Source organism: Taurulus bubalis (genome assembly GCF_910589615.1).
Source record: "Taurulus bubalis genome assembly, chromosome: 1".
In the NCBI taxonomy this organism is placed as follows: domain Eukaryota; kingdom Metazoa; phylum Chordata; class Actinopteri; order Perciformes; family Cottidae; genus Taurulus; species Taurulus bubalis.
In genome coordinates, this window is record NC_136589.1 from 43354469 (window position 1) to 43373230 (window position 18762).

The 18762-nt window shown below is 44.4% G+C and overlaps 1 protein-coding gene across 1 annotated transcript in view; it reads right to left on the reverse strand.

The window, feature by feature from the left end:
* Positions 1-14383: 14383 nt before the first annotated feature.
* Positions 14384-18762, reverse strand: part of adcy8 (adenylate cyclase 8 (brain)) — a gene marked incomplete at both ends in the record, with an annotated part of 72626 nt that continues 68247 nt past the window's right edge. The window contains 4 exons of the mRNA XM_079218985.1: positions 14384-14883; positions 15231-15345; positions 15876-15968; positions 17034-17180. Coding sequence (XP_079075111.1) covers positions 14384-14883; positions 15231-15345; positions 15876-15968; positions 17034-17180 — 855 coding nt within the window. The remainder of the gene's footprint in view (positions 14884-15230; positions 15346-15875; positions 15969-17033; positions 17181-18762) is intronic.

Below are 18762 nucleotides of genomic sequence, written 5' to 3' on the forward strand. Positions count from 1 at the left end.
TTATGATAAGAGCAAGTTGTTGAATTGTAAGTCGAGTCAAAGAGCATTGTGATGATTTTAATAATTTTAAAGAAAACAATTCACTGTCTTCTGCTTCCTAAATGGGAATATTTCTTCTATGATTTAAAAAAAAATTAATATCAGATTTGTTGAACAAAATAAACTTTTTTAAATACGTCAACATTTGTTAACTAGGGCTCTGGGCCTTTTTTTACACCAATAATTAATCAACAATCAAGAAAATGATCCGCAGATAAATCAATACTCTAAATAATAATAATGTCTTAGAAGAAAGAAAAAATTTAAATAAATAAAACACTCACTATAATCTGTGGGTCTGTTTTGAAATAAACATTTACTCTAATTATTTAAACGTCGCCATCTTCCACATCCCTCAATCTTTGGTCGATTACGTTCTAGTACATGGAAATGTAATGAAAATGTGCATTTTAATTAAATTTAACCTCAAACCTCCTTCATGTCTGAGCTCAGGAGAATAAGAAGAAACCAAAGGAAGATCTTGAGTGTGGCAACTTTTTTCACAGGAATAAATGGAGCTTTATTTGCAGAATGAATAGACTTCAAGGTGTATTTCTCACAAGAATACGGCTGTAAATGATGCACAGCATCTATTAAAAAGGGAACCTTTTGTTTTTTAAGATATGACATTTAGAAAAACCCAAAGAATCTATTTTTAACGGAGGAGGCGAAGACTTTCATGGGATGCAGGGAGGTTCTGGTTCTTTGATTGTTCCACGACGGAGAACACCTCCGTGCGAAGGAGGAAAACCCAACGTGGCGAGATGGAAGAGCTCCAGATTCCTGCTCTGATGTCCAACGCATAACAACCCCGTCGAGAAACCAGCGGGAAAGAAAACTCCACGACCGGCCGAGCCACGTCCTGATCCTGGTCCGTGAGCTTCCTGCTTCATCACGATTGGCTGCGTAGGCGGACGCCGTGCCAACTCTCGCCTAGCAACAGGCACAAGAGCAGCGACTGCAGAGCCTCCTGCCTTCTCTGTGGGGAGGAGAGAGAGAGAGAGAGTGGGTGAGAGAGAGAGAGAGAGAGACAGGAGAGAGAGGGACAGGAGAGAGGAGAGAGAGGGAGGGAGAGAGAGAGGGAGAGAGGAAAGAGAGAGGGAGGGAGAGATGAGAGAAAGAGAGAGTAGAGAGGAGAGAGAGGGAGAGAGAGATGAGAGAGAGAGAGAAAGAACGTCTTGTACTGTCTTGTTGAGTTTTACATAAGCGTCACTAATATTGTAATATTGATAACTTCCTCTGGAGGGAAATCAAACACGTGTTTTCATGTGTTTGTGTAAACACATGAATAATTCATGTTCCTGTGGTCACAACGATTTAAGAGGTGAATATGGTACAATATATATAATAATGAAAATATATATATATATATATATATATATATATATATATATATATATATATATATATATATATATATATATCACCATGAAACTTCCCCAGTTGATTACTGACAATGAGGTTTTGTGCTACAAGTTTTATGAAATCATATAATTTCTTGATGTAAAACTTGGACATCAGAGATCATACGTTAGACCTGTTAGCCTCCGTTAGCCTCTGTTAGTGCCCGTTAGCCCCCATTTGTCACGATGTTGGTTTGTCTGGTGTCCTGTCTTATTGTGAAGCCCTTGTCTTGTGTGTCCTCTGTGTTCCTGCACTTCCTCCCTTGTGATTGTCCATGATTGAATGTCTGCCCTGTTCCCTGATTGTGCATTCCTTTCACCTGTGCTCCCCTCAGTGTTTCCACCTGTTCCTCGTTACCCTCCTCTTGTATTTATGTCCTGTTTGTCTTCTGTCCCTTTGTCGGATTGTCTTTGTTCCTGTGTGGGTCTTGTCATGTGCCACCTTTTGTCTAGTCCTCAGTTTTGTTTTTGTTTTGGAGTTTTTTGCTAATAAAGCACATTTTGGATTTGTTCACCTTCAAACCTGCCTCTGGTCTCGTCCCTCTGCGTCTGGGTCTCCGCACACCTCATACCGGGTCGTGACACCATTAGCCTCTGTTTGCGCCCGTTAGCCCCCGATAGCCTCTGTTAGCCCCTGTTAGCCCTTGTTAGTCTCTGTAAGTCTCTTTATATTGCACTTTTCACAGGCAAAGGTCACAAAGTGCTGTACAGGAGTCAGGAAAAAACGTGTCAAAACCAGATTGACAATAACAGGGGCCAAGACATTTTAACAGTTAAGAGAGCACAGTAAAATACATATTAAAAGATGGAGCAGCAAAAAACACAAAACAAATAATGAAAATAAATGAATAAAAACAGATAAAAAGCAGGTCTAGAGCATGTATTCAACCAAATGCCAGTATAAACAGGTATGTTTTTAGTAAGTTTCTAAAAGACATTTCAGAATCAGCAAACCGTAGAGGTGCAGGTAGAGCGTTCCAGAGCTTAAGAGCTACTGCCTCAAACGCTCGGTCACCACGGGTCTTTAGGCGAGTGTGTGGGACAGACAAAAGGTTCAACTGGTTGAACCTGAGGTTGTGTGCTGTAGAATAGGGGCAAAGTACTTCAGCCACATATGAAGGACGAGAACCCGCCGGCCTCTCGCTTATTTTCTAAATTTAGAAATAGCAAGTTTGGCAGACGACTACAAAGACTGACGGGTCTGAGAGAGCCTTGGCCCTCACGAGAAGGAGGAGGGCGCTATGTTCAATATAACAGTCTAGTTTTGAGGTAAAGCATGCTCCCCTTGAGTTGTTTCCTGGGATGATGGAAGTTTATTTTGAAAAGATCGTATTCACATAACGAGCTTAACTTGATGCGTGTAAAAAACAACTCCCCGCTCTGTTTGCAGATGCACACATAGATCATTTCCGTTTTATATAATAACAGCGTATCCTCATACATATGATATCTTACCAAAAGTTAAAACAATTTTGTGCGTTTTCTAACAAAAGTCCAGCCACACGAGTCAATTTCCGCTCGTGACATTCGTACCGGCTTTTCAAAATAAACTACCATCATTTGGGTTAAAATAACTTGTGAAGTGCCGTTACTGAAGTTACTGAACAGTGCCTCCTCCTGGAGGAAAGACACTGCTCATTGGAGGCGGTGCTCGGTCCTGACAAGTTGGGTTCAGGTGGATCGGGACAAGCTGGGTTTAAGGTGGACCGGGACAAGCTAGCTTCAGGTGGACCGGGACAAGCTGGGTTCAGGTGGACCGGGACAGGCTGGGTTCAAGGTGGACCGGGACAAGCTGGGTTCAAGGTGGACCGGGACAGGCTGGGTTAAATGTGGACCGGGACAAGCTGGGTTCAGGTGGACCGGGACAAGCTGGGTTCAGGTGGACCGGGACAGGCTGGGTTCAAGGTGGACCGGGACAAGCAGGGTTCAGGTGGACCGGGACAAGCTGGGTTCAGGTGGACCGGGACAGGCTGGGTTCAAGGTGGACCGGGACAAGCTGGGTTCAGGTGGACCGGGACAGGCTGGGTTCAAGGTGGACCGGGACAAGCTGGGTATAGGTGGACCGGGACAAGCTGGGTTCAGGTGGACCGGGACAAGCTCGGTTCAAGGTGGACCGGGACAAGCAGAGTTCAGGTGGACCGGGACAGGCTGGGTTCAAGGTGGACCGGGACAAGCTGGGTTCAGGTGGACCGGGACAAGCTGGGTTCAGATGGACCGGGACAAGCTGGGTTCAGGTGGACCAGGACAAGCTGGGTTCAGATGGACCGGGACAAGCTGGGTTCAAGGTGGACCGGGACAAGCAGGGTTCAGGTGGACTGGGACAAGCTGGGTTCAGGTGGACCGGTACAAGCTGCGTTCAAGGTGGACCGGGACAAGCAGGTTGCAGATGGACCGGGACAAGCAGGGTTCAGGTGGATCGGGACAAGCTGGGTTCAAGGTGGACCGGGACAAGCAGGGTTCAGGTGGACTGGGACAAGCTGGGTTCAGGTGGACCGGTACAAGCTGCGTTCAAGGTGGACCGGGACAAGCAGGTTGCAGATGGACCGGGACAAGCAGGGTTCAGGTGGATCGGGACAAGCTGGGTTCAAGGTGGACCGGGACAAGCTGGGTTCAGGTGGACCGGGACAAGCTGGGTGAGAAGTGATTCATACGGTTCATATGAATCTGTATGAACTCTACAAGTATAAATGTGATGGGTGATGTGAGACAGGAGCTTTGTGATTGTTGTAATTATCTTCTCAACCCTCTTCCCTCTCGTTCGTGGCCACCTGCCTTATTTTATTTCTTTCTTTCTTTCTTTCCCTACAGCTGCCGATGCCGCTCGCTCGAGGACTCGACTTGGAAAAACTTGCTCCTCTGAGTCATAGGTGTAGAAATATATACATATATACATTTATATTTATATGTGTGTGTGTAGATGATGAGTATTAGATGATGAGTATTAGATGATGAGTACTAGATGATGAGTAATATATGGTGAGTACTAGATGATGAGTACTAGATGATAAGTAATAGATGATGAGTACTAGATGATGAGTAATATATGGTGAGTACTAGATGATGAGTACTAGATGATGAGTATTAGATGATGAGTACTATATGATGAGTATTAGATGGTGAGTATTAGATGATGAGTAATATATGGTGAGTACTAGATGATGAGTACTAGATGATAAGTAATAGATGATGAGTATTAGATGGTGAGTAAGAGATGATGAGTATTAGATGATGAGTAATATATGGTGAGTACTAGATGGTGAGTATTAGATGATGAGTAATATATGGTGAGTACAAGATGGTGAGTATTAGATGATGAGTACTAGATGATGAGTAGTAGATGATGAGTATTAGATGATGAGTACTAGATGATGAGTAATAGATGATGAGTATTAGATGATGAGTACTAGACGATGAGTAATAGATGGTGAGTACTAAGGTGAGTAATAAATGATGAGTAATAGATGATGAGTATTAGATGATGAGTACTAGACGATGAGTAATAGATGGTGAGTACTAAGGTGAGTAATAAATGATGAGTACTAGATGATGAGTAGTAGATGATGAGTATTAGATGAAGAGTACTAGATGATGAGTACTAGACGATGAGTAAAAGATGGTGAGTACTTGATGGTGAGTATTAGATGATGAGTACTAGATGATGAGTATTAGATGATGAGTACTAGATGATGAGTACTAGACGATGAGTAATAGATGGTGAGTACTAGATGGTGTATTAGATGATGAGTATTAGATGATGAGTATTAGATGATGAGTACTAGATGATGAGTACTAGATGATGAGTATTAGATGATGAGTATTAGAGTTCATCTGGCAGCTTCGTCTTCGTCCCTTACTCCCTTGATGTCAGTAAACAAACAGGACTCTGACTTCTAACAACACTATCTTGTTTTTTCAGCACACAAAAACATGTCTTTGGTGTTCAGAGAATCAGAAACACATGTAGAAACATACATTAATAATGAAGGCGAGCCACTACAGGTAAAACATTGTTTTTATTCACTGATCAATTTAGAGTTTTTGCTCAATTGCTGCTTCATTACGTTTATATCGTGTTTTTCTAAATGTGAGTTCACAGAAGGACGTTTAAGACCACTCTGGTTTTCTGCTCTGGATGCTTTCTCCGATTCACCGCACAGCGTCCCCGCTGAGGACCACATGTTTAGAATGAGGCAGAGGGAGAGGGAGGGAGGGAGGGAGAGAGAAGAGAGAGAGAGAGGAGAGAGGAGAGAGAGAGAGTTCATTTTGGGTCGCCTCAACAAGCTTCCATTTGTAACAAGCTTCCATTTGTCTCCCACTTAAAAAACCAATGGACCCACTCGACCCCTGGGCCAGGGAGCCGGTCCTCGGCTTCAGAGACGTGACTGCCTCACATTCCTAAGGCCAGTTCACCTGAGGAGGTTAGAGGCCACGTGTTGTAAAGGCAGTCGACCGTAAACCACAAAATATACAAAGACTGGCTTCGTTCAATGGACTCAAAGAAATGAACCGCTTCAGAGTTCCTTATCGGTGAACTCGGAGAGATGCATTTGCCGCCATGACGGCGCTGACCTCTGAAAGGAGCCGGAGGAAGCGTTCATGTGAGCTTCCTGTCGCACCGTCCAGATACACCTACCTGCAGTCTAGCCGTCCTTCAAACCAGTTCAGCCACCAGCTGGAACCAGGTCTATTTCAGTCGGACATTTTAACACAGAGGTCCATGGTAATTTACTCCATTTTGCAATTTGTGGAACTGCAGTTGTGTGTGTGTTTTTTTTTTTTTTTTTCAGCAAAAGCAAACAGTTTGAGACTTGAGGAACGGAGGCCAGCTGGGTGCAGATCTCCATTGCCACAAGAAGACCAATACTGGAAATATTGCTCTGTTTGGGGGGTGCACTTGTCACATTCGGTTAGGTGTGTGTGTGTGTGTGTGTGTGTCCTTCCACCATCATCTTCCCCCTCAGAGCCAGTCTAGCAGCTTGTCCTTCCCCAGGGCCTCGTGTCTGCCGTGTCAATCCTAGTCTGGGTGGGCACACACACGGCAAGCAAGGATCACACACACACACACACACACACACCAAGGGGTGACTCCTCTGGTTGTATAGAAGTATATGCTTCAATCCATTGTTGTACCGCTGATCGTCTCTTGTCAGAATAAAAGCCTCCCCTTTGCCTCCGTAACAGTAACCAAACATCAGTTTAGGTTTTTATATTGACGACCCCATTGTTTTCCGGTGTCAGTAAAGTAAAGAGTTATTTCCGGTCGGCCTCGTTGCAGAAGGCTCAAAGACGACAAGCGTCTTCTCACTTTTTCTTCATTATATTTTCATGGGTGTAATGGTTGCCAGGCAACAACAGCAGTACATTTTGTGTGTCTGAGGAACACGGAGAGAAACACAGAGTGGGTTTTGATTAAAAGAGGATAAATCTTTGATATTTTTGCTTTCGCTTCTGCTCGTTGAAAACTCAAGTTTGACTGTGAGTTTTTTTCTTTTTCTTTCATGAGAGCGGACGTGAACTGTCAGGAGTGAGACTAATAATAGAAGATGCTGACAGACTGCTTTTGTTATGTAACCTATCATTATCAGTCATATTTAAACTTGTTTATAGCAAATAATTAAGTTTCCTCCAGGACGTGTTCATCTTTATTGTTGGAGTAAGCTTTATTATTGACACTGAACCTCACGTAGCGATATTCTTCTCAGCTTTTCTGATGAAAGCCTTCGTTGAAGCCAGTTCTGCCAAGTGATGCTGATGCAGAAGTGTCTTAAAGCTGCATTCCCTCTTCTGACCAGCAGGAGGTGACTCCTCTGGTTGTATAGAAGTCTATGCTTCATGTGTTAAAGCTGCATTCCCTCTACTGACCACCAGGAGGTGACTCCTCTGGTTGTATAGAAATCTATGCTTCATGTGTTAAAGCTGCATTCTCTCTCCTGACCACCTGTTATAATGTTGTTGTTTTTATCATTTAAACTCTCATGAAAAACAGCTCTGTGTTGTATCTCTTCCGGTGGTGAAAGTTTAACTTTATAACCTCCCAGTGTTGCTTTCTTATTTTATTGGATCGCTGTGAACGTCTTCGCTTCTGACTCACTTTCTCCTCCGGGATCAAGGCGGCTTATTCTGTTGCATCTTATCTTCGATCTGAGCGCCAGCCAGCGCCAAGTATCCGAGTGCAGGGAATCGAAGTTGGGGTTAAGTGGCGTCTGACTTGTGTTGTAAAGTCGTGTCGGACGGACCGGACAAGCGGGACTCGTTTTTCTCCGGTGCTGAACTACCCGGAGTAAAATGTCTGGACCAATCAGAGCTGAAAGTACGTCTCTGCAGCAATATTGTTTATAATGTAATAATGTTTGTGGTGATCTGTGAATCCTTTCAACAAACTTTATTCCAGGCAGACTTTACAACACACAACCAGTCCGGGAGAGCAGGGTGGGCTAAACGCTGAAGGGTCTGGCAAACATGCAGAGAACGACCTGGCAGTGAATGTGAGTGAATCTGGGTCTTATATACCAGAGTAGGGCCTTATATTCCAGAGGAGGGGCTTATATACCAGAGGGAGGAGCTTATATACCAGAGGAGGGGCTTACATACTAGGGGAGGGGCTTATATACCAGAGGGAGGATCTTATATACCAGAGGATGGGCATATATACCAGAGGAGGGGCTTACATACTAGGGGAGGGGCTTATATACCAGAGGGAGGAGCTTATATACCAGAGGACAGGCATATATACCAGAGGAGGGGCTTATATACCAGAGGGAGGAGCTTATATACCAGAGGACAGGCATATATACCAGAGGAGGGGCTTATATACTAGGGGAGAGGCGTATACACCAGAGGGAGGGGCTTGTATACCAGAGGAGGGGCTTATATACCAGAGGAGAGGCTTATATACCAGAGGGAGGAGCTTATATACCAGGGGACGGGCATATATACCAGAGGAGGGGCTTATATACTAGGGGAGAGGCGTATACACCAGAGGGAGGGGCTTGTATACCAGAGGAGGGGCTTATATACCAGAGGAGGGGCTTATATACCAGAGGGAGGAGCTTATATACCAGGGGAGGGGCAGATCTACTAGAGGAGGGGCTTATATACCAGAGATATGGGCTTATATACCAGAGGGAGGGGCTTATATACAAGAGGGAGGAGCTTATATACAAGAGGTGGAGCTTATATACAAGAGGGGCTCTGGTATATAGTGATGGAGCTGAACTGTGACAATACGACCATCACAAAAAACAATCATTTGAACATGTTATGATACTAATATTAAAGCTTGCTTTCCAGCCTTTTTCATCAAAGTCATATATCTTGCACTGTGTGGGTCATCTGCCATCAGCGGTGCGGAGAAAATCAAATATCACAATATGTTTTGAATATGTTCTTATTATTCTATTCTACTAATGGACCGTGTCTGTTGCCCTACACTGTTATTTTCGATGCAGGACCTGAGGAGTAGAAAGTTAATAAGCACATGCAGCATGTATTTCTATACAACCAGAGGAGTTGCCTCCTGGTGGTCAGTAGAGAGAATGCAGCTTTAACACATGAAGCAAATACTTCTAAACAACCAGAGGAGTCGCCCCCTGGTGGGCAGGAAAGATAATGCAGCTTTAACACATGCAGCATATACTTCTTTACAACCAGAGGAGTCACCCCCTGGTGGCCAGGAGAGAGAATGCAGGTTTAAGATGCTTCATTTCTCAGCACTGGAGGTTGCCGCCGGTATTTGCTCTCCACAGCACAATGTGTTGAGACGGCAGACCTGCAGCCCTCTGAGACGAGGCTCAATGGGTTCTTTCTCTCCATCTGGCCGGTCCGTCTCTTTTCTTTTGTCCTCTCTGACCCGCTTTGAGGACGTTCAGGTAAACAGGCGAGACCCCGGCGACGGGGGCTCCGGAGCTTGTTGCCTAGCAACAACAGGCAGCAAGCTGGGGCTTGTGTTTTTTTTTAATGTAACGGTGGGTTTGATGGTTGAAATGTAGGCCGCTCAGTCTTTAACAGATAGGGCACCCAGCGTGAATAACTAAACACACATCCATCCCTCTGGGTGTGTGTGTGTGTGTGTGTGTGTGCACGGGGTGTTTTAGTGCACGTGATGTGCTGGGTTACATGACGCTGTGACATTTATTTTGAGAATACTATTTTGCAGTGCATGGTGTCCTCATAGTAATGCAATATAAAGCAGGCGGTGAAGGCAGTTCAGCTCTCTTAAAATACATCATAGGTTTTAATTTGCCACAGAGCACAAACATCCTGTTCTACACACACACCTCCTGTTCTACACACACCTCCTCTTACACACACCTCCTGTTCTACACACACCTCCTGTTCTACACACACACCTCCTGTTCTGCTCTGAGTGACTGAGAGCCATCAACGTGCACCTGAAGGCCTTCTTCTCCTTCTTGAAATAAAAATGATCCTTTATTAATTCCCTTAGGGGAATTCTTCTTCTTCTTCTGTCTCCTCATATATATATATATATATATATATATATATATATATATATATATATATATATATATATATATATATATATATGTATTTGTATTTATAACATAACAATTATATATAAATGTAAAGAACAATCACAAAAACACACATACACCGCCCCCCTCAACATGCCAGTGGTCGCCATGGCAACCACATTCTCCACGTCCGTGCACTTCCCGTTGTTTCCTCTTCCTCCTCCTCCTCCTCTTCCTCCTCTTCCTCCCTTTAACGTCTAACATAAATCCATCGGCGGGCGGCGAGAGAAGCAGACCGAACACAAAGTGTTCGTCGCCGTCATTCAGTTTTCATCATCATCCTGATGTCTGTGATGTCATCACAGTGGGAGGAGCTTCAGAGAGAAGACCGGGAATCAAATGTGTGGATAATATTATTCTGTTTAAGGAGGCAGACCATGTGATGAAGATGTTTTATGAACCTAAAATGTTCCTCTAGATTTTTAAATAAAATTCTGCTCCACACGGGGGCGCTACGACGATTCCAGAAGAAGAATGTGGGCGTGCTCAGTTCAATTCATCGTGTCCTTAAAAAAGGAGGAGAATATAAAAAGGTAAACAAAGAGGATTTGGGTGATTTATTTTCATTTTGTTTTGACAGATGTTTTAACAAAAAAAAGAATACATTTGACAATCACCCCCAAAAAGATAAGCTGAATTTTCTTTCCAGATCAGGGAATCAAAAGACATGTTGCAGCATCGGCTTGTGAGACAGGAAACGGACTGCAGGAACATCACTGAGCTTCTGCTGCCACCTGGTGGACGAGAGACCACAATGCATGAGGGCCATGTGTGTGTGTATAGATAGAAGAAGAAGAAGTTGTTTTTCTGGTGTATAAATAGAAGCGTTTGCACAAGTTCTTGTTCTTTATTTGAGTCATTATTTTAATTCCGGTTCTTTTCACACGTTAGAAGAAGACTTTTGGGAATCATCCTGGAAAAGGTTTGTTTATTTTCCTGTAACGTGGTTCTGAAAAATGACCCAAACGATCTCAGATGGTTTTCTTAATATAAACTGTGAAGCTCCTCACGTCTCTTCTCAGCTCCTCATCCCTAAATGATTAGATACTGTCAACGAATCAAGTCACGGCTGGTGAATTTTTTTTTGGGGGGGGGGGGGGTCGCAGTTGGGCGGCGCGGTTTAAATAGCACTCCATAATGAGAAGAAAAGAGGTTTTGAGTAGAATATTCTAAAAAACAAAGCTTTATTTTCATGAAAACACAGTACTCAACACTGTCCAATAACAACTATCAACAAACTGTAACTTTGGGCATGAGAGGTTCAGAGCAGAATGGTTTAAGAAACATTGGGTTGGGTTTCAGAGGTTTACAAAATAAAAGAAGTGCCCACACCCTCACATGAAAGAGGTTTAGAGCAGAATAGATTCAGACAGAGATACATCACATTTTACACTAGGTGCTTGACAGAGTAGGCCCCACTGCTTGTATAGACATTTAAACTGGGGGCCCTGCAGTAAGGTGGTACTGGTGAGGTGGTCTTTGAAGGCAAAGCGTTCCCTGGTGTGTCCAAGTATGGCGTCACAAACCTACAGATAAATATATAGAGACAGACAGATAAGTTGTGGGGAAATATCTACTACAAACAGGCTTCATACTACAGACAAAAGCCAACAATCAGAGTTGACAAAAAACTATGTTTTGTGTGTCTTGATGGCTCATCAACAGACAAAAGGCCAGGAGCCACCTTGATGCTCTAGTCTGGAGCTCACACACACACACACACACACACACACACACACACACACACACACACACACACACTCTTAACACAGGCATCTGCTGATTTTGACACTCACCTCTGCAGCAATCCTTCAAGCTCATCTTCCTTCATAGCCCGGCGCTTCCTCGCTGCTCAGAGCCACTGCTTTGCTCCACACTGAGCATCCAGCTAACCAGCTCGGTTAGCATATAGGCTAAGGAGAAGCTCCCGCGGTCAGTGCTTTGCTGCTGAATGTTTAAATCCGGACGTTCGGCTCCCAACTCTTTCAGCCTCTTCTTGTCAACATCTGATCGTCGGTTGAAAGGTGTTTCGCATAGAGATACCACAGAGTTTTCAGTCACCATACTGACATAATCAAAGTCTCTGCTAGTGTTGCTCGTGTAGCTACGTGGGAGCTGTATGGGATGTGAGGGAATGATAAAGGTCTCTGATTCGACGAATAGTCCAATCACGTTGAAATAAGAAACAATGTCATTTTCTAGGGCGCACAAATGTTCAGAGGGGTGGCGCCCTCTATTGACGCACCGCCACTGGTCACATCTATATTGTATGAGTTGTATTTATGTATTTTATATGCAGTATATGTGCATTTTTTATTTATTTATTCACTGTTATTTTCATTTGCTGGATTTTCTTGAAGCTGCTTTGTTAACACTTAGAATCCAGCGTTTGTGTCTGAAATGAAAATGACATTATGAAGTTGTTGAGTGCAAGTTAAATACAAATAAAAATGTTGTTTATCCCAAAACAAGCTGTATGTGAGAACATAAAAGAAAGCATAACTATGTGTTAAGAATGTATACATATTTAGAAATATGAGGAATACGATGTGACACAATAAAGGCAACTCCACACGAGGATTGTATAAAAAATTAAACCCCTTTATTGTGTTCTCATATATAAAAGAAATACAAAAAAAGAAACATGGACACCGGGCGAGGGTCAGAGCGGGACGGGGGTTCTGGGTTTTGGGGGAGGGGCGACATAAAAAGTGGAAACGACAGGAGGAACGTCAGTCAGTCAGACTAGATCGTTCCAACAGACATCGAACAGACATCTTCCTCCTCCTCCTCCTCCTTCCGGGAACGAAGAAGCGGAGTTTCAGTTATTTGCACATTCACCAAAAAAAAGCTGAGCGGTTTGCGGTTTTGCAGTGCAGGAACAATCTCATTGGTTGAGTTAAACCTGAGTGGGAGGAGCCAGAAAAAGCTGACCATATTATATTCATTCAGTCTTCAGCGACATTCATGACGTTGGAGAGGTCGGCAGGTTTGTTTGCTCCGTTAGCTCGTTTGCACGCGTTAGCTCAGCTAGCTCCGTTAGCTCACCGGCTAACGACCCTCATAATGTGAGCAACTCCTGCTTGTTTTCCAGTAAACACATCTCTGTTCAGTGTTTCTCTCCTTCTCCCCGTTTGACTCCTTTCTCCATGAAACATTTGGAAAGACGTTTTTCCTAAAATTTGAAACCTGCGATTTTTTTGCATCTCCATACTCGTCCACACAGCACTGCACCTCAAACCCCGTGACGTGGTAGACTAGCATCGCTCCGACTCCATTGTCTATTTGGGCTACTGTCTGTTTGTTTCACGCCGTTTGTTCACGTCATGAGCGCCAAAACGGAGGCGGTCCGCCAGCAACATTCAGTGTCGATCTCCTCCCACACACAGACTTTTTTGGGCTTTGTTGTGATTTGTGTCCGAGATATAAAGTTTAGGACAGACAGACGGGCTATTTACTACGCTGAGGTTTTGAACTTGAAGCGCTCGGAGTGCCTTTTCTCTGGCGGCGGCTTCACGCTCCGTCTTCATCGGGAACAATTTAAAAAATGACGCCGGCGCTCTCCTGCGTGGAGGTACCGCGGCGTTAACGACTATGCTCGGAGAACCACGATCAAAGCGCTAAGGTGGAGATGACGTATGAGAAGTTGACGGATCCCATCCATGTTCTATGGAAAGCTAGCGAGCCGGCTGCGCGTTGCATGATGGACGTGAGGCGGCGACTTCACGGGCCGCTCGCCGCGTCTACGTTTGAAGAATCACGACTCAACCTCAACTTTACGCAATTTAAGTCCGTCCATCGCAAGAGGCGTCATTGCAAAACTCGGATCAAATGGTTTATTTTCTCGCTTTGTGTTTTCAGAAACATATTTTTATGTACTGCTGATTTGTAAAATGAGACACGTCGTTCGAGCCAGAACCAAGCCCCGCCCACCTGCTGAAGCAAAACGGGCCGTTTGTCGGACGGATGATTTGATGGATGATGTGGTGGATGATGTTGTCGATGATGTGGTTGATGATTTGGTGGATGATGTTGTGGATGATTTGGTGGATGATTTGGTGGATCTCAACCTTTAGGGTCAGAAGGTTTGAAAGGGTTTCTTTTAACCTAAAAAATGAATTCCATGTGACCTAAACAAGTAGCGCCGAAAGTCTTTCGTGCCAACGGGGGAAACGGACGCCAGTCAGTACGGAACCAGACCTACTGAAATGTGCGTCCATCCGGAGGTCTGGAACCAGCCGAAGCTTCCCGCACTCCAACACCAAAGTTACCGTCATTTCCGTGCCCAGAAAAAAACCTGCACCCACTGCGCTTTTTTAACTCAACCACTGGGATCGTTTTTTTCCGCCCGTCGAGCAGCTCCGCCTCTGAGAAAGCCGCGTTGGAGCCGAGGCTCTGGTCCGCTCTTCAGGACAGCTCGGTCTTGTCGGCGGCCTCGGGGTGGTGCCCCGCTCCCGCCTCGGAGCTGCCGGGCGCTAACAACGTCCTCCGGTTGTAGTGGTGGTGGCCCTTCAGGATGCCCGAGTTGTTGTTCTCGTTCAGGATCTGCTTCTGCTTCTGCCGGTTGAGCGACTGCACAAGGCCGAGCACCACGGCGGCCAGCGAGTACTGGCCGGTGATCTTGCGCGGCTGCATGATGAGCGGGTTGGGCTGCACGCGGCCCAGCAGGTAGTGCGTCCGGATCTTGCCCTCCTGCTCGCTGATGCCCTTCACGTAGATCTCGCCGCGGTACTCGAAGGCGAAGCCGCGCTCCTTCAGGATCAGGTAGGTGTCCTCGGGGACCTGGATCTTGCCGCTGATCCCCGTGCTGTCCATCCGGCTGGACAGGTTCACCGTCTTCCCCCAGATGTCATACTGAGGCTTCTTGGCGCCGATCACGCCCGCCACCACCGAGCCGTGGGCCATACCTGTCGAAGAGGCACAGGTGATCAGATGGTGGAACTTAACCCTCGGAACCATAAAGACGGGTTTTATTGGAACAAAACGCAGACACAAGTCTCGTCTGACTCAAGAGCTCAGAGGAGTTCACCGGAATGAATGTGACAATTTTGCTGTTTTTATACATTTCTGTGAGCTGAATGTCTTTGGGTTTAAACTATTTGTTAGAAAAAACAAGATTGTCTGGAGCTCTGAAAACTTGTGTGCATCCTACAGCCTTTACCATAGGAATACAAACATATGAAATAAAGATATTAGTGATTGAAATAGGGATGCACATTTACTACATATTGACTTGAGGAGGCGGAGCTCTCACCAATCCTCAGCTCGAAGTTGTTGAAGGAGTGCTTGTTGATCTCCTGAATGCTTTCGTTGAGGGCGATGGCAAAATCCGCCAACGCACACAGGTGACCCCATTTGTCTTCACATTGCTGAAGGTCAGAGAAGAAGAAGAGTCAACTGCAGTAGTGATGTTGGGACCAGGGTAGTGGTGGCAGATATACGTGTACATTTACCATTGAGACCATACGCTCATGTTTACAATGTTTACTGAGGGAATAATTCAAGAGAGAAGTAGAGCCATTTATATAGACTTCTATATAACCAGAGGAGTCACTCCCTGGTGGTCAGTAGAGATTATGCAGCTTTAACACATGAAGAGTATACTTCTATACAGCCAGAGGAGTTACCCCTGGTGGTCAGGAGAGAGAATGCAGCTTTAACACATGAAGCAAATACTTCTATACAAACAGAGGAGTCGCCCCCTGGTGGTCAGGAGAGAGAATGCAGCTTTAACACATGAAGCATATACGTCTATACAACCAGAGGAGTCGCCCCCCCCTGTGGTCAGGAGAGAGAATGCAGCGTTAATACATGAAGCATAGACTTCTATACAACCAGAGGAGTCTCCACCATTAAAAAAAAACCATAAACAAGTTGTATTTACTGGTTTGTGTCTCACCTGCTTTTCGGGGGACAGACCAGAGACGGCCATGTAGGTGCTGCCAATCGTCTTGATCTTCTCGATGTCTTGGAACCGATCCTCGCCGAGCAACTGGGACAAGAAATAAAGAGATGAGTCCAGCACGAGATCCTATGAACACGAGCACCATTCAGACAATAACAAACTGGTTGTGGGTTAGTTTGGGTTTCTTTTCATCACAGGAAGTCCCATTTGAAATATTTTTTGTGGACTAAAAGCAATTCCACTTACATTAAATTAAATGGAGTTTGTTTGAGCTCAGTTTTTTATGACAAAATGCCAAAATATCAGTTATGGTATTTTTCCACTGCCCTCCGTGTGTGAACGCAGCATCAATAGAGGAGGACTTCTTTACTCAACATGAATCACATACAAGGCTGAAATGCATTTCATGAAAAAATAAAATTACATAATTTCTTTCTTTTTCTCTGAATTGCCGTCTGCCACTTGTTGCTTGAGTACCTGGATAGGAGCATGCACCCACAACCACTTACCTTGGTTACATTAGTAACTAACAATGCACGTCGATAACAGAAGCATTGTGTCTTTGTGAGCATTCATACATCACGTGGTATTTTATGTTTGAACTTGTTTCCTTATGTCTGTTCCCTTCGTATTTTTTACCTTTGTTGCATCTATGTGATCGGATTTCTTTGGCCGTGAATCACCTTGAGACTTGAACAACCCGAGCATGTGACACCCACTTTCACCTGCATATAGTCGTGATGACGTATTTACTTTTCCTCCTTTTACTTAATATGAATCGTGGCTCAGTCAAGTTCATCTTTCAGTTTGCTTCTTTTTGCCTTCAGTGGAAAATCGGTGAGAAATAAAGAAACGGACGAATCAAAAGTATAATTACTTCTGTCACTCGACCCAGATTTATCTCAGGAGGGTACTTCATGAAGAAAGTGTGCCTGATGTCTTGTCTTGAGATAAATGTGAGGGCATGCAGACGTATCCTCTCCCGCCGTCTCTGCTTTTGCATTAATCCCCTCTGAAGTGTTCCAGGACGCGAGCTGGAAGGCTTTAATCTAAAAAAGTGGACGATGCAGACGTGGGAGGCGGACCCTCGGCGTGTTTAAAAAGTTAGTCTGAAGTGGAAGCGGGAGCACTTCAAAGGACTGGCGGTCTCACCTCGTCAAAGTCGGCGATGATTTCGTTGAGGAGCCTGAGGCACTCGACTCCCTGGTTGTTCATCTCCGTCTGGGAGTAGAAGTCGGCAAAGCCCGGGATGGAGGCGAACATCACGCCCACAGAGTCGTAGGACTGGGAGTACAGCTCCTGTTGGGCGGACACGCTCATGGTCACACATGCAAGCTATCTGGAGCTCAACGCATCAGGTTTTAGTGAGTTGCATACCCAATAGAACATTTACCATTGAGACATAAACTCATGTTTACAATGTTTAACTGAGGGAATAAATCAAGAGTGAAGTTGAGTAATTTATATAGACTTCTATACAACCAGAGGAGTGAATGCAGCTTTAATACATGAAGCATATACTTCTATAGAACCAGAGGAGTCGCCTTTGGTGGTCAGGAGAGAGAATGCAGCTTTAACACATGAAGCATATACTTCTACACAACCAGAGGAGTCACCCCCTGGTGGTCAGGAGAGAGAATGCAGCTTTAACACATGAAGCATAGACTTCTATGCAACCAGAGGAGTCGCCCCTGGTGGTCAGGAGAGAGGTCTTCTGTTCACATACAAGCTATCTGGAGTTCAAAGCATCAGATTTTAGTGAGTTGTATCGGTGCAATTAATGCAATGAAAACATGAAAAGATAAATGTGATTATTTTGTTATGCATTCATATAATTTGTTTGATTTCAGCTCGTGCAAATAAGTCTTTCGCTTCTATACTGTGAATATTTTAGCTGTGCACAGCTACATAAGGGAGGGGGTAATTAAAATCCTTCACATTTGATTGGACCACTGAAAAGTGGGCGGGATTAGTGCGATACAGAGGCTCACACACACCTCCCATGTCGCTAAAGGTTTTAAGATTCAGATTACTTGATGGATGGATGTCAGGATATTATTGATTGAAATTGGGAGATAATAGCTTCAATGTCATATTTTGTTTCACAGGCAAAAATGGATTTTACTTGTTCCTTTAAATGTTAATTTTTTTTCTTCTTTTGCATATATTGTTAAATAGTGCACAATATGATGATTTGAAAGGGTTGATGATCTGTGATGCTGCAGCTGCACCACACCGTCCCCATCACCGGGGGGCAGCGACGACACACTCACACACTGACGGCACGCGGAGTGAATCATCAGCATCATTTTGGGGATGTTTTAATAACGAGCTGGTAAACATAGTGGCCGACATTTCATATGAATAATTAAAGGAGTCCAGCTTCTCTCTCTCTCTGTGTTCCGCTTGACTTTTCCATTTAATTACCCTCGTGAAAATAAGCCTCCGACTTAATTGTGACATCGTCGCTGACATTATGCAAACTCAATGAGCTCGGTCAAATGTCAAAGACGCAGTTTAACTAATTTAATTTCTTCACTGCGTCTCTCCAGGATGACGTCATTCAGAGTTCTGAGATTCGTAGAGACGCCATATACGTCTATATCCACCTGTCAATCACCCTGTAGCCCCGCCCTAAAGCATCCCCTGCTTTATGGTCTGTTTGACTCTAAATGACCATAATTTACTAAATGAACATCATGCTGTATTGAAGAAGACTTGAAACTAGAGATTGAGACATAAACTCATGTTTACAATGTTTACTGAGGGAATAAATCAAGAGAGAAGTAGAGTAATTTATATAGACTTCTATACAACCAGAGGAGTCGCCCTCTGGTGGTCAGGAGAGAGAATGCAGCTTTAACACATGAAGCATATACTT